Consider the following 20,799-nt stretch of genomic DNA (forward strand, 5'->3'; position numbering starts at 1 on the left):
CATACGCACCTCAGAGAGCTTTTAGTGTGCTAAATAAATAACAAGTGATGATGGGAATTGGTGTTTCCCTGGCTGCTCCCGGGATGTACTTTCCATGTCAAGATGTTTGAGAATGCACGGATAATGAATGCAACCATGCACCTCCGCCCCCAAAACACAGTTCTACCCTCATGCATGCGCACAACAAGGAGCAGAGTCAAACATCCACCTGACCACAGGTGCACTGCAGCATTAGCGTGAGGCACACCAGTGTTCCTTCACACACCAGGGCTCAAGGAGGTGCCTGGGGCAACATCAGCCTATAACCAAACACCAGCAGAGACACAGTGGGAGAGGAAAGCTTATTGTTGGCTGACTGATCTCCAGTCTCGCATTGACAAGCCTCCCGTGTTTCGCTAGATTTGTTTTTTTTGTTTTGTTTTTTTGTTATTGTTGTTGTTGTTATTGTTGTTGTTCACTCCTGGTAAACACTTGCTTCTCAAAACAAGCGGCTACAGCTCTCTCTGTCACACAGAGGCTGTCAAAAACAACACTCACCTGCACTCGGCCCCACATCATAGCGCGCTGTTCGACACGCAGACGCACACACACACACACACACACAGAGATGTATGTGAGTCAAATGGATGTACTCAGAAAGGCAAGCTAAATGCATACAAGAGCTGTTAAAGCGGTGTTTATGGGACTCATTTGCATAGTGTTCATAACACTTTATGTCTGTCTCCTTCACACACACACACACACACACATTCTTGTACAGCGTTTTTAGTGAGGACACTGAGGGACATAATGCATTCCCTGACTCCTTACCCCAACCTTTACCATCATGACTAAAACCCTCACCCTTAATCTAGCTCTAACTAAACCCAAATCCTACCCCTAACCCTGAAACCAAGTGTTAACCCTCAATAAGCCAATTCAATTTATAATGCCATGCTAAAATGTCCTTACAGAGGTTTGTCCTCACAACCTTATACAGATATATATATATATATATATATATATACAGATATATATATATATATATATATATATATATATATATATATATATATATATATACACACACACACACACACACTTGAAAGCACCCCCCAACAACATGCCTTCCTGACTGAAGAAACAAAATGAAAGAAGGTTGATTGAGGCAAAACAAGGATGGTTGTTTTTCTTTTTCTTTTTTTTTTCATATTTCCTGTTTCAATAATTAATATGCATGAGTTTTATGGCCGCTTAAGATGCGATCAATTATTCATTAACAGCATGTTAATTGCATCCACAGTCGTGAATATTTAACCAAACACTAAATCAATGGGGTTGAATGAGCAGCAATATGGACATTTTATAAGCTTTGCCAAAAATTAGGTTAGGCTTTAATGAAAACGGCAGAGAACAGATTGGAAATGGACAAATGTGGAGAAAGGACTGAGTCGGTGATGGGGAACTTGTGTTTGGAAAGCAGATAATGTGAATAAATGCAAGGTTGTTGACTTTGTAATAGTGTGGTGAGTAACTCTTGGTCTTTCCCTTTGCTCTCTCTCTTTATTCTCGCCTTCCTTTTTTTAAATGGAGAGCATGTAATCTCTTCATCTCTGCACACTGTAGCCAGCCTTTTTCACTCTCAAAGACTCCAGACTCCTTTGTCCTGGATCTGTGTGTGTGGGTGTGTGGGTGTGTGTGTGTGTGCGTGTGTGTGTTTGTGTGTGTGTCTCACAGCGGTGTCTGGACGCTGACATTTCTCTGCTTGGATAACCATCGCGCCCTCTGTCCCTCTGTCCCTCCAGCCATGACGCAGGGTAATGTCACCTGTCAGTCTCAAACTCCTACTTACAACCGCTGCACCGACACCCCCCCCCCCCCCCATCCCAACCTGACTCCCCCACTCTGCGTCCACATGGCACACCACCACAACCAGTCCGCCACCTTCTCACCCCGACCCTAAACTGCTTTTTTTCCCTTCGCTGGACCTCACCTGGCAGACAAAGCCCTCAGACGTCTCCCTCTTCTCACTCCTTTTGTCTTCTTCACCACTTCTTCATATGACTGCATATCCTGCTGCTCTTTCTCTGCCTTATATCCAAATGGCAAATCCACCCCTTCCTCCCCCTTACATTTACCCTTAGGACAGCAGAATATTGAGCAGAAAGACAGTGAGTATTGTGAATGGGAAAGTCAGGGGTGGGAAGTTGACTTTTTGCCTGGACCCTGGCGTGCTGTGCGCCTGTTTTCAATTACTCTCCCGGCACAGGCAGGGTGGAGGTTTATGCGTTATATGGGAATGTAATTGACTATAACTGCCCTCTTAACATTAACCAGGTGTACTAGCTGAGTGTGTGAGATTAGGCCCCGGGTCTAGGCTGTTATGATGTGTGTGTGTGTGTGTGGACCGTCTCAATGGTTGTGTTGTTGTTGATGTATTTACACCCTGCTCCTGTGAGGTGCTGCCCATTAGCACCACATTTAAATCAGCCTCTTTTTTTTCCTCCAGTGTGTGCCTGTGCCTGTGCCTGTGTGTCCGTGTGTGTGCATATACGACAACTACTCGTCCCTTTGTATAAGTTCCATCATGCATCTGCCACTGTGTTCATATAAAGGGAAAGTCAATAAAAAATAAAATAAAATGGGGGTAGGGGCAGGATACAAACCAAACCTGCTTCAAGGGGGGCCTGACTTTACAAGGACAAAGTCAAAATGGGCCCATTCATGAGGCTGACACACTGTGATTTGTATGTATAGTGCTGTGCAGCCTGCGGGGCACTAGCCCAGCGGCTATCACAGACACCCAGACCAGTGCATGAGCAGGGGAAGGAGGTGGAGTCAACTGTGGAGTGTATGTAGATAGAGAGGATTGTGTGTGTGTGTGTGTGTGTGTGTGTGTGGTGGAAAGAGAAGCATCAACAGGCTGTCAATCAAGCTCAAGCCAGAAGCTGTCACTCCTCGATAGAGCTTGTCCGGGTGAGAATGAGAGTCCCTGGGACCCTGAGAGGAGGTGGAGGTGGTGGAGGAGGAAGCAGTGAGAGAGGTGACTGTCTGTCTGTCTCAGTGACTCCAGCTTGATTTGATATTTGATACCGAGCATGTGGCATTTGAATGCAAATCTATTTTGATTGTCCCACCATCTGATATGGTTAAGAGGAACCTATAGGGGATATGCATGTATGCATTGTGTCGCGCAGTACACACACACACACACACACACACATAGAAAATAAGGAGATTTATTCAGATGGATTGTATTACTCACCAATTCACTTGCATCAGGCTATTTTCGTCTTGCAGCAATATAAAGCTATTCAATTAGAATAAATATGAGAGATAATGGGTCAGAGGTTATGCAAATGTTTTGTCTCGTGATGCTTGTGGTTAAAGTACCTTTGTTTATGAGCAAAACATGACACTGTTTGCACACATTTTGTACATTTCTGTGTGTATATTTAAAAAAAAGAAAAAAAGAAAAAAGAAAAAGAGCTTCTGTAAGATGATCATTTTGCCTGTGGTGGATTTTGTATAAAAACAAGCATGTCAAGCAGGCAGACAGACGGACAGATAGACGGACGGATAAAGCCAGCATTACTGCAGTATGGAAATGGGAGGCTCAGTTCCCTCCCAATTAGAGCAGTGACTTCTGAAATGCCATAATACCCATTAATTAGCAAGCTGCTATTTTCTCAGTGATTTGGCTAATTAGTCTGCGCGGCTCTACACTATGTGGACCATTATTATTGGGTTGGAGCCATGCAAACACACACTCACACTCACACACACACACGTTTGTGTTCAGGCCCGATGCACAAACACCAGCGTACTCACGTTCACATGAGGGGAAGCGACACACACACACACACACACACACAATTTCCCACAGTTGAGTGACCCTAATTTAAGTGACACCATTATGCGCTTCAGTCGCAGCATAGCACAGCATGAGGGAGTTAATGGTGAAAGAAGGGGATGTTGATGAACACACCGGTGTTCCTCCTTTTCAAATATATGCTCCACATAACGTGTTATTATGTGCAAACAGCAGCGTCTTCCAGTCAGAAACAACAGAGAAGTGATTCAGCCCAATGAAATGACTTAGCGCATGTGTGTGTGTGTGTGTGTGTGTGCGCTCACTCTGCCTCGACAGTCCATCAGTGTCTCCCACCGCACAGACAGGCCACTGACACAGCACCATGAGGCCGGGGAACCTTTTCAATCACTTCCTCAGTTTCCCCTTCTCTGTCAGGTGGCAGAAAGGTGTGATTGATCTGTTGTTTCTCCACGGCGGTAAAGGAGTGGAAAGAAGTTGTGCTGGGTAAAAATTTAAAGAAGGTCTGGCAGGCATGACAAACACTTTCATAAGTTTATTAATCATCTCCATCAATAATGCAGCCTCGGGCCCTGCTGTTGGTCGTCATGTGTGTGTGTGTGTGTGTGTGTGTTTGCATGCATACATTCATGTAAGTGTGTGTTCACACTCCTCGCAGCCCGATGAACTTCATAAGTGTCCCATCACCACTTTAATCAAATTACTTATGAACCAAAATTGACAGTTTTCATTAATTATAAAGGATTATTCTAATTGCGATTCAAATTTATTCATTTAGAACAGACGGCATTCAGTAATGTTTCAGGGAATTTGCATATTAAATGGAGAGGGTAGGCCATTAGCTATGCTAATATATGCATGATTCCTTATTTTGTGATTGGTGGGCCATATGTAGCAGGCTGGGGGTGTGCAGGTGAGGAATCTAGAAGGAGCTGTAATATGTTTGATAAACACTGAGGGATGCAAGGCCAAAACACACACACACACACACACACACACACGCAAGAGAAAACACGCACTAGGAAACTATACATCTCTGTTCAGTATCAGTCTCCCTCTGTCGTTCCGCTGTCACACACACTCTCTCTGTCTCATAATTCCTCAGTCTCTCCCACCCGTTCCTCCCATATTCCTCCCTCAAGACCCATTGGAGGGAACAACTTTTTACCCGAGAACAAACACGGCACACTAATTAAGTTTCTGATTTCTGATCCTGCTGCATTTAGAAACATAACCTTGAGCCTGTGTACACTCACAGTCACAGTTATGATTTAATACAGTGCTTAAATGGAACAAAAAGAAAGAACTTTTGCGAGCGGCACATTCATCCCCACAATGTATGGGGCTGGTCCCGGGTTGACACGATGCTCTTTATCAAGCTATATATAGTAGATGCATTATGCATTAAGTGTAACATGTGCTTAAATCAACACTATTCAATATGAATACATCAGTCTTCAGCTAAGGTAGAGGAGAGGAGAACAGTTAGGGTAAATGACTGCGTGGGGAGGCATTCAGGCGGGCATAAGCACGCGGTCGCACACAGACGCACGCGGTCACACACACCCTTGGGCTGTGCAGCGGCGTCTACCCAGCCTGATGACAGGGCCATTATTCACCGGTCAGTCCCGCGAGGGCACGGTTTGGACTGGACAGAGTAGCGGAGCGTCCCAGCGTGGCAGGACAGCGCTGAGGTGAGAGGGACCAGGACCCTTCATTACTCCTATGGTTTGAAGGCCTGGAGCAACCTCCCCTCCTCCCTCCCTCTCTCTCTCTCTCCTTCTCCCTTGTTCTCTCTCTTTGTCTCTGTCTCCATCAGATTAATGGGCCAGGCCCGACAGAGGAAGTGTTTCAATCAGCACCGCCTGCCAAGCTTGTCCATCACCCAGACAGCCTCTTATTCATCATGGCTTTGAGACACACACACACACACACACACACACACACACAGATTCAAAGATGCACCAGAGCAAATCCGGGCCACAGGTACCAATGTTATCAGGCTACAGGTTGTTGAAGCCACTGCTCCGTTCTCCATCACTGTTCCTCAGAAGCAGAGATCTCTTTGCCTGTCTGTCAATGCTCCCTGCATGATTTTCTCAGTTGAATTTTGAATGATCCTTTTCGGATGAAATGGATGAAACACAATCGGTTAAGTGTCTCTGGGACTTCTGTCCCCAAGCTGAGACTGGAGCTCCGGCTCTGAGGGAAACGAGGAGCCATCTCTCCCAAGTGAGGCCTCTCCCCGAGCGGCAAAGGCACAGTGAGGATTCCCCCTGACCCGCAGTCTCCCTCCTCCAGGGTCCATTTGTTCTAAGAAATATTTAACGACAGGAAGAGTATGGCTGATATGACATGCACCCGCGTTGAGCGGATACGGACGAGGAGGAGGAGGATGGGACGATGCACGGAGCGAGTTGGAAATGAATTTTTCAGCACGCTGAGATGTTCTTTTTGAATAAATCATGACACTTAAGATAGACATGAGGGCAATATAGAGGTGCTCACCACTACTTTGAGGAGTTACATTCCAAATGAATGGGGCAAAGTGTATGTTGGTCTCCTTCTCGTTGGCGTCTTCCTCCATGTTCTTGTTTTCTTCCATTTAAAAGAAAAACAAACTCTTTTTTAGTCTCAGTGTCTTGCTATGTATCCAGCGATCTATCTTGTATTATGGCATGAAAAACTGGATGTTTCTTCACCAGTATATATAAACTGGGCCACTGCAGCCTGCTACAGCCTGGTGTCCGAGGCCCAGGGCCAGGCCCAGAGACAGACCTGGTTGTGGATTATTAATGTTCCCCCCTATGGAGCCAGGCCCCTCCCTTATCCAGTGCCCCCTTACACCCCTGGGGTCAGCCTGCATGGCTCCTGGTGCAAGGCCCCTCTCATAAATCTCCCTAAATTAGTGTGTGAGCGTGTGTATGTGTGTGTGTGCGTGCACATGCGTGTGCACTTAAACATATACTACAGACAGGGAGACAGGTTACCATGAAAACAAGCCAGTCAGGCTCTTGGTTGAAGTGTCAGTGATGCATGGCGGAAAAAGCCAAAGAAAGACTTGCAGAGAAAAGGCAGAAAATGAGAAATGAAACACAAGTGCAGGAAAAGAAAATACACAAAAACAGAGGTTGGGGGAGATATTTGATTCTGGGAGAACCACATTTCACTTTTACTTTAGTCTCCTATTTATCACTCCTTTTTGTACTGGTTGTAACGTTATATTTGCTTACAAATATTTACACTTCATTTGAACTTGCCTCTGACTTCATTAGGATCCATTTACTGAACAAATGTTAATGCTTAATTACGAAAGTGCAGGATCTTCCATCCCTCTACCTGTCTAGATTAGTTCAACATGTCCCACGGTGGTAACAGGCAAGGGGAAGTGCTGTGTGTCACTTAGTTAACCCCCGAGACAAATGGCTCCCCTCTGGAGCACAGTGAATTACACACCTCATGAAGCATATTAGGAGCCAGACACAGTGCTTTTCTTGCCGAGATGATCTGCACGGCAGAAATGCATGGAGGAAGAGGAAGACGAAGAGGAGAGGGCTGACTTATGGCATCATCACCCACAGCCAGCGCAGTGCAAATAGAGGAAGTGCAGAGAAGCAAAGAGACGAGGCGCTAAGATGTAAAGCAAGACGTGTTACAAAAGGATGAAATGATGAATAAACCATAATGAGAAAGACATAATGTGGAATTTGACATGGAAAAATAGTCTTTACCTCATTTGTGGCTAATGTAGGAAAATTATTACAAAATATAAGAGAATTGTCCCTCGGAGGCTTCTTTGCTGGTAGCTAATCACATAGACAATCTTTATCACCGCAGTAATAATATTTAGATGCTACAGGGATTACTTAAAAGTTGTGTTATAATTGCTTTCCTTGTTTTGTTTTTTTATGGGCAGAGGGTGATTTTGTGTTTAATTGCTCCAAAGTGACAAATAATGCCCGTTACGATATGATGAAAGTGTGAGATCATTAAATTACTACGGCGACCGGCTGCATGTGTTTATTTGTTCGCTTCCGCAGTTACAAATATATGCCATGAGGCTTCGAGAGGCCAAGCAGTTATTTACACAAATTCACTTCCACAGCCATTCCCGGATTTTTTTTTTAGGGGGGGGTAATTACGTGAAAGCAAAATGGTTTTATTTCATTTAATCCAGTCGGTGCAGCAATTTGCACTGGTAATATTTGTAGCCGTGGGGTTTGCACAGTAAAACAGCTTGAAACCAGGGATATTCCAAAATAAAAAAAAAGGTAGAGGAGTCAATAATCCAAACAAGAATCAACGCAAGAGACAACGTTGCCCACTGAATATCTCTGTTTTAAAATGAGCTGTGTCTTTGATTCCAGTACCATCACCTCTTACTATGAGTCCTTATACTGGACATACTGACATGCAACACAATCCTGTTTGAATAAACATATTAATGAAAGAAAGAAAACATTTTCATTTAAAAGCAAGTTTTAAAAACTGCCCCAATCCCCCATCAAAAGATTGTGCTTCATATTTATGTAGTTGAATGGAAACAGTTCTGAGCTTCTTTTATTGTGACATGATTCCTTGTGAGTGGTATCTGTACTGCAACTGCAGCTGCCAGGCTATTCAGGCTAGTCAATTAAAAGGTTTTGCAGAAACTAAACAAGAGATTTGTGTTCAGGAGGAAAAATAAACGCCAAATAATGAGAGGGACTCATGACAAACGTCCACAAATTGGTATATTGCAAGTCTTAAATATTGTTTTAATCATAAAATCCAGCAAGTGAAAGGCTACAGTGGCCGACCACTTATTACACACCGCCCACATGTTACCATTACCAAAGTGAAAAAGGATAAATGATTTATAATGTGTGTCTAGTGGATACACAGCTGAAATAGCTCATCAGACTTGTATGTGAGAGACAATTTGACGAAAATATGAAACAAGTAATACATTATATGAGCTACTTTGCTGATTAAACAGTGAAGTTAACGTGATAACAGGGAGCTGAACACAGCAAATGAGAGAATTAAAGGCGATTGTCATCTCTCTGTCCATATTTACTAGTCAGCTGTCAATCAGATTATCCATAAATCCCTATGGTAATCTCTTTGCAATTGCATATCTACACGCACACCTCTTTATCCATCCCTCCCACCACACACGCACACGCACACACACGCACACACACACACACACACACACACGCACACACACGCACACTGTTGAGCCATGTAAATATGTGAAATGATTCCAGTCCCTGCTTCTGGGGTGATGAGATGAAGCGCTGAGGAATCAACATGCTGCAGTTTTGTAATGTTTCCGTGCGGCTGACTCCAGACACCTTGTGTCGTGTAAATAATGAATCAGATGATCCACGCATGCAGGAGACGGAGGGGACACACTGACATATGGCACAGCGAATGAGGCGTGCTGACTTTCTCTCCTCTGACTTTTTCTTTTTTTTTTTTCACAGTCAGTCTCTCAGTATCCTCCGTCAGACTTTTCCTTTTTCCACTGACACCTCCGCCTTCCTCCCTTTGCCAAACTCTAATATTTAACCTCCTGATTTGGTCACCTCTGACTCTGGTGACCCTAACTTTCCTCCTTCCACTTATCCATCATCCATCCATCATGAGTACCTCAGAGGAGAAGGAGAAGGACAGAAAGAGCAGACACAATGAATTAAACAGGAGGTGCAGCGAGGAAGGTGGAGTATGTTGGACAAGTGGATGTAGTCCACAGCTGCCGGCGAGGCTGCTCTCTGACCTCGAGGAGATAAGAAAGTTGGGAGACCCTCAGTCTGTGGGGTCCAACAGCCACTGTAGAAAAAAGAAAAAAACTCCATCTCTCTTCTTCATGAATTATTGAGATATTGGCCTACAGCCTCTAAAATATACAGGAGGGTGGTCTGTCTCTCCTTTCAGATTTCACATACTCTCTACCTCGTCTTCTGTCTCTCTTTCCATCACTTTCCCTCCCTCCCTCCCTCTCTCAGATTTGGTCTCTTGCACCAGCAAGATCGTAAATCAGAACACAAACAGAGCTGGAGAGAAAAAGAAAGCACCAGTGAGAGAGAGAAACAGTTTGTTATTGAGATCATAAGAGGCTTTTTCTTCTTTAGTTGAAGAAGTGCGTCTACCACTAACCAGCTGCCATGCATTTAGAAGCTGTCAAAGATAAATTCACGAGTTCTTGTGTTACATCAGACGCTTGTAATGTGCACAGCAGTGCGCTGGCCCTTGAAATGAGACAGAACTCTGCTCTGTCCATTTATCTTCTCCACTCTCCTCTCCTTCTTTTTTTTCTTCTCCTAGATTGAGCAATTGTCCAATTGTCCTGCTTACTGTGTTTCACTTGACATGTCTTCTCTGTATGTGTGTGTGCTTCTATGTTTCTGTACGTGTGTGTGTGTGTGTGTGTGTGTGTGTGTGTGTGCACTCGTGCGCGGTTATATCTGAGGCATTTGGCTCCAAACACGCTGCCCAGTGCAGAATCGCAGCCATAACAAATGAACAGAGGGGAGAAAATAAGACATATGAAAGAAAAGCTGAGCAAAGGAGTGATTCTCTGTGTGGCTGGTGGAGATCTGTATTGTAAGCAGTTTCAGCTGTCAGCATTTCTTTGAGCTACCTCAAAGGGAGGAGGAGGAGGAGGAAGAGGAAGAGAGGAGCGGAGGGGCGGGAAATGTTGTAGTTTTATTTTCCCCTCTTTTGAGGGTTCCTGTTTATTTGTACACGCCGCTGTTTATTTTTGCGGTTCATTTGATACGGTGGAGTTTTTTTTGTTTCATAGAGAGACAGTGAGAGAGAGCAGGAGGGAGTTTGAAGACATGTACACGTCTGTGGTTGCAGTTAAAGAGGAAGTTGTCAGGCTTCAGGCCTCGGGGTGAGGCGAGGGAATAGATTGTCATTCGTCCCCTTTCTGGTTTTTAAGGCCTCCGGTTCCCACCTCCACCCCAATACCACCCCACTCCACACACGCACGCACACACTCGCTCTCACTCTCCCCCCCCACATCACTCTGCTGACCCTCCCTCCCTCCCTCATTAAGTATTGATGTGGGTAGCCATACTTGCCATCTCAGCCTTTTAATAATGCATGGCAGGTGCTGTTGATGTGGTCTCTCACACTGAGATTGAGAGAGGCAGAAATGGCAACACTGTGCTGCATAGTAGCTACAGCACAACCTCCGTCACACGCCGACTACCCCTGTGAGTTTATGGCGCGCTGTGACAGCAGTTTGTAGACGAATATACAAGGTAGCATCTTACTCAATATCCTGGAGCTGTTTTTACATAGAACACGGCCTTTGTCATAAACAACTGATGGATGAGGATGGAATGGTGTATGATCCTCGTCTGCCATGGCTGGTTTATTTGTTTTATTTGTGTTTTTTGCTTTATTGTAGTGGCGCACTGTCTACTGTCACTCAAAGACAGATGCATTCTCACTGGCTCATCTGTTTCTCTCTATCTCTTTATGTGCAGGTTCTTCCTCAAGTTCTTCCTGAAGTGTAACCAGAACTGCCTGAAGAATGCAGGGAACCCTCGAGACATGAGGCGTTTTCAGGTGTGACACAACTGTCTGTGTTTATGCAAATCAAATCAAATAACAATCAGAAATGTGTAAGGCTGGACCTGTGGTGAGGAAATTCTGTTCAAAGTTTAGCACCAGATAGTGGTCATCTAAAATCACTTTGAGACTTATTGCTCTTCATGGTTTAGAATTGTCTGGCTCTGAGTTCACTGCTTCCTCTCTGTGTTTCCCGTCCTCAGGTGGTCGTGTCGACTACAGTGAGTGTGGAGGGTCATGTCCTGGCCGTCTCCGACAACATGTTTGTGCACAATAACTCCAAACACGGGCGCCGCGCTCGAAGACTGGATCCCTCGGAAGGGACGCCATCCTACCTGGAACATGGTATTTAACCAGAACAAAATGCCCAGACACTGTCTCCCAGTTCTCTTTGTCTCCCTCACTTTCTCCCTCTCTTCCTCTATGTTCAGCACTCCTCCCCTCTGTCTGGCTCCCCCACTCAACCCCTCTCTGTCTCCAGTCTATCCCTCTCAAACCTGCTCTCTTGCTTTCTTTCTTATCTCTGTGCTGCTTCCTCTCGGATTCTCACTTTCCTCTCTTGTAGGGTTTGTAGCTCGTGCTTAGAGAGGAGAGAGTGGTAGCTAGTGAGTCTCTTGTCTCTCCCTTGTGGCTTGCTCCCCTCAGGTCTCTGCCTCTGGGCCTTCTACTCTGCCTCGCATAAGCACTATGTGTCTTATGAGGTCTGTTCTGCTTAAAGCCAACACTGGCTTTATTTCCTCGGAGACCTGCTTTTATCCTCCAGCCCTCCATCACTCCCTATCCCTCAGGTTTTCAAACACACCCATACAGACACACACACACAAAAAAGTCCAGGCGCACGCACACACACCCCCATATGCACAGTCAGACCCAAACCTTTAATACTTCATAATGACATGTGCACATGATTTAGGAGCCCGCACTGATTCCCAAGTCCCTAATCCAGTTATTTTCTCATTTCGATTTCCCAGACATTGAATAAGAGAAACATATTTTTTTTTTTTTTTTTAGGAAAGTCAACCTCAGGGATTATAATGATAAAAAACTAAGAGGGGATTTACATGACGACCTACAGTAGATTACATTAAGATTGAAGTTTATGTTTAAATGACTATTCTCCAGAGGTAAGTGGACCAATTGTCCCTGTGACTGGTCTCACAGACGATTACAAGACAGACAGTTCCAAAAGTTCACAAAGATGAGACATATTGGAGATGTCAGCAAGACTTGGATCTTACACAGAAAGAAGAGTACTCGCAGCACAATAACAGATGTTCCCTGTGTCAGAGAGATTTGTTGGGGGAATTTCCTCCTCTCTGATTTTCTATTCTCGTGATGAGGGGGTGAGAAAGGGGAATGGCAGGGGTGAAAGACAGTGTTGAGCAGAAGGGGTGAAAGTGCTGAAAAATTCAAAGAAACGCCTGGAAAGAATTGAGAAGTTTATTTTGCTTTGTTCTTTTCTCCCCTTCACTTCTCTTTTTAGTGCGTGTGTGTGTGTGTGTGTCGAGTTTGTGTGCGGGATATACACAACTTTGGGGGCCCATTTCAGGCGGGCTGAGCAGTGCATAGATTTGAACAGATGGCAGTGAGGAACACCCCAAAGTATAATCCTATCACATGGATTCACGTTCCACCATCTGGTTAATCCACACACACATGCACATGGAGCGCACATTATATCAGCGGCTGTGAAAAGGAGGCATCTTAGGCCATGATTACGGCCACAGATTGCTGCTCGATGAACGTTGATCTCTGCAGGCGTATCGGGGGGCTAAATATCATTCCAGCTTGTTGGGGAGGATCAGCGGAACAGGGAGTCAGGCAAAGAGCAAAGGCTAGGCTGCAGGGAAAAAAAGTCAGCCTAGTCTAAAGTGGATTATGCCGCTTTACAGAATTACAGCATGTCTGACAAGCTGCATATCTGTTAAGGAGAGGAGATTTAGCTTGTATAAACATGTATTTTCCCAATGCTGCTCCTTTCTTCAATCACATGCAGTAATCTTCAAGTCTATAATGCCAAGAGATAAGGCCAAAAAGCACATCCAATGCTCGTTATTGAAAATGTAGTTTACCGCTGTTATTCCATGTACTTTGTCCGATAAGATATAAAGAATATGCTTTACGGGAAAACAAAACTGGGAGCTTACAAAACGCATTACAAATACACCCAGTGGAGGCTGAACCAAGCCAGTGTGGTCATGTCCTCACTCAGTGGCCACGCGCTGATGCAGCTACACAGATATATGAAACAGACAGCTGAGCAAGAGCTGAGTGTTTGCTTAATGAAGGCGGCATATTCAGAGGGCAAAGCTACTGTTGGCTCTGCGCGGCTCCCCGGTTGCGTGGCCTTTGATCAGACACTCAGCACACCTGACATTTACACGCTCGCACGCTTTGCCACGTGTCATAAAACAAGCGCACGGCCGCTGCCCTCGTACAGAGGGCAGGGGTGATGTTTAATAACGGGGTGCATATAATCACTCTGATTAGTATTCCTTGCTTGCCCTCCCGACCCCTGGGAGAGAGAAGATAGGTGATGTGTGTAATACGTGTGTGTGTGTCTGAATGAGAGGGAAGAGATGGGAAGAAGAAGAAGAAGCGGGGACATGCACGTGGTGCCAGTATGGAGACCTTTATGGGCTGTCATTATTCTCGTTAACATCTAATCTATTTTGTCTGTGAATATTTCAGCAACCCCTAGCATCAAAGCCATCAGCCCCAGTGAAGGCTGGACCACAGGGGGCGCTACAGTCATCATCATTGGGGACAACTTCTTTGACGGCCTGCAGGTCATCTTCGGAACCATGCTGGTCTGGAGTGAGGTTAGTATATATATGTGTATAGCGAGGATGTCTGTTTTACTGTACTTGTCTTTGGACTCTTTCAAAGCAAAACAAAGTCTTCAAAAACAAATGTATGAAAAACCAGAAAAACTCCAAGAACTCTCATCCAACTATTGCTGTAAGAAAGTTCTTTTGACAGTTTTTCAAAATGTAGGAATTAAAATCAAGTAATGGTGACTGTAAGCTGCCACACGATCATTTTTGTCATGACATCACTGAAGTAATCATGAACAGTAACATTAATAATGAAATCAATAGAAACAATCGCCACTGTACTGTATAGCAAGATATTACAATATGAAGAGCACCCTGCGCTCTCATTCCTCCCTTCCTGTCTTCTGTTATGTTGGTATCTGCCTCCCTCAATTATGTGCACACCTACGCTCTTTGTAAGGAGCATCTGCCACACGACTAAAATGTAAATGTAGTGTATACGTGAAATTGAAGGTCAGCGAGTGGCGCAGCTAAACAGCTTTCCTTTAGTAAGGAAATAATTCTATAAAAAGCTCCTATATTATCTGACTGAGAGGTGAGTGGGGCCAGACGATAGTAGAATGAAAGCCTGGCTAAGTGAGCAATGAAAGGGACATTTAGAAGTCCACACAGAGACGTGGACATACACACATACTGGCAGCGGCATTGATAGCTTTTGAGCGCTGCTAGCTTTGAGTGCTAGTTGACTGTAGCGTGCTGAAAACAAGCACTCATTGAGGTCTCATCTGTGTTTTGTCTTGTTACCGTTTCCCTTCAAAGACCCTTCAGCACGCACACACACACACACACACACAGACACACACAGTACGTGGCGAGTGGGCTCATCAGGCTCACGTGCTTTAATGTTGCTAACGGCAGCGAGACAGCCACAGCTGACAGACACAGAGTCAGGGGCAGCAAAGACGAGCGCATTATACGTTTATTTATACTGTGCAACAGACGTATGCAGAGAGAGTGTTTTATTCATAAACACATAACTGCTTTTGAACCCCTCTTACAGACTCCATGTCAGCACTGATAACCATTCTAAGCCTCACAGTGACATTGCCTCAGGCTACGGGGCCACCTGAGGGCTTTAATGCTAACACACCCTTTTCAGGCTGATTATACAAAGAAAGAAAAGTCAAAAGCTGCAGAGGAGAGAGGTCTGAGGCGAGCCGAGAGTAGTCCCCAGAGCACACGTTTAGATGTGAAGTTTCATTGCATTAATCTCTCTGCCCTCTCTGCCTCTCCATAGCTGATTACCCCCCATGCCATTCGTGTGCAAACTCCACCCAGACACATCCCCGGGGTGGTGGAGGTCACGCTGTCCTACAAATCCAAACAGTTCTGCAAAGGCACACCTGGACGCTTCATCTACACAGGTACTTCCTACTGTTTACTCTAACACTCCCTAATGACTTTAATTTGCAGTGTAATATAAAGCCGTGATGCAGCCGGAATCTACTTATCTGCCAGCGGACACTAACCCAGCTCTAAACCTATGAAATCTACAAACAACAACACACATTTTAAATGGTGTGAAGAAACACTACAGTCATATAAAATGGTTTGAGTTTTATTTGGGATATCTGCTAATGGCTGGTACTGTCTTTATCTCCACACTGTTTCTAGAGAAGCATGTACGTGCTTAACAACAGGCTGACTCAATAACTCAGTGAAACAAGCCCGCCGATCATAGGAGGAAAGATGTTTGCTCTCTTTTATGAAGCAGGTGAAGGTCAGGGGGAGGTTTAACCTTTTGATTAGTGAGATTATTGAGATTTAACCCTGTCAAAGACAGGATTTAGTGATTCAGAAAGGAAGAGGTCCACATGGAGAGTGGGATTTTTCTCTTTTTTTTTGAGTACAGTGGCATGAATAGCTCAAGTGTTACATCAGACCATATCGACGTAGAGTTATAGCCACGCTACAGAACGAGCGTCAGAGAGAGTGAATGTGAAGCGGTGATTAACCAACGTGAGGCCACAGGTCTCCGGGGAGATTGTGAATCACATAAATCTGTCTGTAATCTCAACCACTGATAGACTTAGGCTATAAGCCCCAGCTGGAATTGCCAACATTTGACAAAATCACAATTGAGGGAACGCGTGTGTGCATTGAATCGCCAACATTGCATTTTCTGCATCTTGTGTGTGTGTGTGTGTGTGTCCTAATTGTTGTGCATGGACAAATTCCACGTCCATGCGTCATAATCATGACTCTGTGTGTTTGTGTACTTACAGGAAAAGCTGTGTGTTTGTTTTTTTTTAACGTACGTGTAAATTTTCTGCAAGCACACACGTGCTCATTGACAAGTAACTGCATTACTAAGACAGAGGGCAGATGGGTGGGCAGCCTTTGCCTTGCCAGAGCTGTCCAACAGCCAGCAGTCTGCCAAATGCATAGAGCTGTGTGTGTAGGTGTGTGTGTGTGTGTGTGTGTGCAGCTCTAAATGTTGCCAGACATGTGGGAACCATATGCATAATCGCCCTATCTTTTCTCAGCTTCCCTTCCACTCTTTCACCTTGTCACATTCACTTATTCAAAACTTGTTTCTTTGAATGAATTCATCCCCTCCCCTCTCCCCTCCCCTCTCTGGCTGCCTCTCGGCTTCCATGGCGGCACAAAGAGAAATCTCAACAGGTGAGAGGTAGCAAGAGGTCATCCACTGGGAGCTGAACACACTGTGATGCTGCTTGCCAAGTGCTGGCACCTTCACAGTAACACAGTCAACCGTGTCGAGGCATAGATCCCAGTTTTTCTCCTTACACTCCTCACTTCAGCCACTGCTCTGCCCTCAGTGGGTATTTGTTCCTCTCCCATTGCTCCTTTACCTGCTGCTCTTTTCCTAACACAGTGCCTTATCCTCCAGAGGAGGAACCTGCTCGCATTTGCTATCATAAAGCGAGAGGCAGAAAGCAACGGGATGCCGAGCAGATCATTTGGATGGAAATGAGAGTGGAGAGACAGAGAGGTAGATGAGGAAGAGGAGAAGGGTGGGATAGAGGGATGGAAGATTACCATGGGCCATGTTGCCCTCCTGGGTCTGTTTGGCACCAGTTTGAGCCCAGTTGCCAGTGGGTACTAATCATGGAGGATTGGCAGCACTGCATGGCAGCTGGCAACCAGCACACACACACATATCAACACAACATCGCACACATACACTCATACATTACATGTGCACGGCAGATCGCACACACATGCGCACGCTGAATCGCGTCGGGGACAGCTGGCATTGCTAATCAACTTCTGCTGAGGAGAGGAAAGCGAGCAGCTCACAGACCTAATTAAGTCAACACACACCACATACTCAATACTGCTGCTACTGCTACTTTGCAAACAGACCCAACCCATACACACACACACACACACACACGTATATATGTATATATTTATTTTTTTACAGTATAACCCATCTTTAGGTTTGCCCCACCCACCTCCTCTTCCATCCCTCGCCTGATTATTGATACTCCAATACCTGCCATTGTTGAATGGAGGGAGGGGGGGGGAATAATTTTTGCTGCAGTTCAGGACAGAAGAGACAAGCAGGGGACTTTTGGTGGCGAGGAGATTTTCGGAGAGGAGCTATTACAGTAATGTGTCCTCTGTCGTCTCTAAGGACTCCTCTGCTATTAGACTTCAGAAAGCTCCAATTAGACTCATCAAAGGCAATTAAGCTCTCCACTGATAAGAATAAAAGAATGTTTTTTTATCATTCTATGCTCTTCCTCTGTCTTCTTTTATCCCCTTATCCTCCTTCTGTTCCTCACTCTGCCCTCTGCCTTACCCACCTCTGGGGGCTCAGAACTCTCCCTAATCTCTTTCTCTGTGTCTCATTATCAACACCCCCTCCCCCCCCCATCTCCCCACCCCCTACAAATGCATCTCCATGTTTGGTTGTGTATCACCTCTTACTGGATTGCTGTCTTTGTAACATTCATCAGAGAAAGCTCTCCCTTTTCTTTTCTCCATGCAATATAGAGTGATAATACTCTGTGTCACTAGGACCCATTTGTGTGTGTGTGTGTGTATGTGTGTGTGTGTGACACAAGGATACTGGCCATAGATTGAGGGAGTTGATGAATCACCCTTGTCGTTCAAAAGGCAATCCCTCCCTCCTCAGTATGCAGCCTTGTCTGCTTAGTGCTTCCACTACAGCCTCTGCTGATATTAAAAGGCTCTGCTGGCTCACATTAAGGCCGGCACCATGCGCACCGACACGCATCTGCACACACGCGCGCACAAACATTAGGGGTAGTTTTTCAGCGCCAAGTGCAGATTAGGTGTGTAGGAAGCATCACTCAGTTGTGGCGAGGAGGAGCAGGAACAGCAAGGGAAAAGACAAAAGTCAAGAACAGAATTTAAACCAGGCGGGAAGCTGCTGATATCTCTGTTTCTCTCTGTCTGCCTCTGAGCTTCAAATTAGTTTTAGGAGTGGAGGAAAGACTGTCAGTTGTCTGTCATTTTGTACACTACAGACACTGCAGTGAAACAGATAATGCCTCAGTGAGTGTTGTAAGCGTGAAGATGCTGTATAAAGTTTAGGTTTATTTGATTTAGCTCTAATGAAGTTGCTCCACAGAGTGATGAAGTCAGCTTGTCACACACACACTGAGAGAGACTGCGTCGCTCATCTGGCGCCTCAGCACTTTCAAATGTATTTGAGGACGGGTTTTGTTTTGTTGATTTTGTGCAGGATCTTCCCGCTATTTGTCTGAGTCGTGAGAAAATCTGTCGCCGGTTTTGGCACAAATCCAAAATTAGTGTAGGTTTGCAGGTTTACGCTCTTCAGTCGTCCATGTGCACATGTCATACGCATGCGCTCACGCATGAGCACATACACACACATCGCAAATGCAGCATGTAGTCATGTGGCAATAAAAGTGGGGTGCAACCGAGAGCTGGTCAATTACTTGTCTTGCTCCTATTTGTGAATGCCGTCTTTTATTGAGCTTGGGTGGAGGCCTGCTGTTGATTAAAACGGCCAGTCTCCAGCTGGAGACGAGGCAGGCTGAGATAGCTGCACATTTACTGCACACAGTCCTAAATGCGAGGAAATTCACACCTCTATTTGAGATTGAGATTAATTTTCTGCACCATGTGGCTTGTCTTCCCTCTTTAGCAGGCTCCCTTCTTATTACAGGAGCATCTGCTCCATGATGATGATGTAAATGGATTTCGAATGTAGATTATTTTACGCCCTGCTGAAATGAGCATCGTGCACCAGGGTGGGAACGGATTCTTGTGTTTTCTCATATCTTAATCCAACCAAACGCCGCTCATCCAGATTTTCCCGAATTTGCATTTTCCCAGTGCAGATCCGTGCTGTCAGGTATTGTTAACTGTCGACGTGCACTTTTTGCAACAGATAATTAGAGCTTAGATTGTAGTAGCATCCACACCTCCATTGATTTGTAGAATCTCTTAGCGGCCTCCTCCTCCTCCTCCTCCCCCATCCTCTCCTTCTCCTCCTCCCTCAGCCTTTCCCTTCCTTTAGGAGTGAAAAGCTCTACTCATCTGTTTTCTGTGTATGAATTTCCAGCCGTGCATTAGTCTCCCTGACATGTTCAAGCGATGCTTTATTTAGCTTGTCGGATTCTGCAAATAAACGCAATCTCGGGGTTTATGGAAAAATGGATAAAAATTAGATTGTATGGTATTGATCTGGATTGTGAGTAGTCGGTGTGTGTGTGTGTGTGTGTGTGTGTGTACGCTGGTGGTTATGGGGCTAGGGGGGGCTCTCATCTGTGTGAAGGGGGCGGGGGGTTGAAGCCGTAATTCAGGGCTATTGAACCCCCTGCCACTGGCGGCATCGATCGCCAGGCAGCGCTTATGAGATCACACCTGAGCACTGGAGACTGCAGAGGGGAGGGGGAAAAGGAGGGAGGGAGGGAGGCAGAGGGGAAAATGAAGAAGAGGGAGAAACAGAGGGTTGTGATATGATCAGCTCCTTACCCACTGTCTGAGGGCCTGTTAAGGTGTTAACATCAAGCCTCAGAGCCAATTACCTAACCCTGCAAGTACACTATAGCACCATCAACCCAGCACACACACACACACTGTTGTGACACAAGAGGAGGACGAGACGGCTTTACTGGACTCTTGCTGTACTCTCCCCTCCTCTTTCTCTTCACCATTCTGACCTCTCAATTATCACCCCCCCCCAACCACTTCCACCCTCTTCCACTCTTTGCACCCCCTCCAAACATCCACCCCCTTTCACCCCTCCCCTGAAGCTCATACCTCTGACACCCCCCAACACTAGCCTCCTCTCCTCCTTCTCCTGCCCCCTCACCCCTTCATACACACTCCCCCTGCGGCTCTGTGGGTTATTATAGTGAAATATGAAGCGGTGTGGATTCTAGGCTTCATGAAATTTCCATGAGCATTGATCTGATCTGATGTGGGTGATTGCTAGGTGAATCCCTCCAGTCCAGGGCTGTTGCTCATCTATTCATTTATTTATGGCAGTTATGTTTTACTGGCTTTGATTTGCTCTTCTGCAGAGCGACAGCTAAGGATTATAAATGTACCTGTATGGGGGGGGGGGGGGGGGCGGGGAGGTGCTTTGAATCCTGGAGTGTACCTCCACACCAC

The 20,799-nt window shown here is 45.5% G+C and overlaps 1 protein-coding gene across 5 annotated transcripts in view; it reads left to right on the forward strand.

Annotated features, from left to right (window-relative positions):
• Window positions 1–20,799, forward strand: part of ebf1a (EBF transcription factor 1a) — a 53,339-nt gene that overhangs the window by 18,498 nt on the left and 14,042 nt on the right. For all 5 annotated transcript variants that reach the window (XM_058649885.1, XM_058649884.1, XM_058649886.1 and 2 more), the window contains exons 7-10: window positions 11,296–11,377; window positions 11,584–11,725; window positions 14,072–14,202; window positions 15,455–15,581. In XM_058649885.1, the coding sequence (XP_058505868.1) occupies window positions 11,296–11,377; window positions 11,584–11,725; window positions 14,072–14,202; window positions 15,455–15,581 (482 nt within the window). The remainder of the gene's footprint in view (window positions 1–11,295; window positions 11,378–11,583; window positions 11,726–14,071; window positions 14,203–15,454; window positions 15,582–20,799) is intronic.

This window comes from Solea solea, chromosome 14 (genome assembly GCF_958295425.1).
Source record: "Solea solea chromosome 14, fSolSol10.1, whole genome shotgun sequence".
Classification (NCBI taxonomy): Eukaryota; Metazoa; Chordata; class Actinopteri; order Pleuronectiformes; family Soleidae; genus Solea; species Solea solea.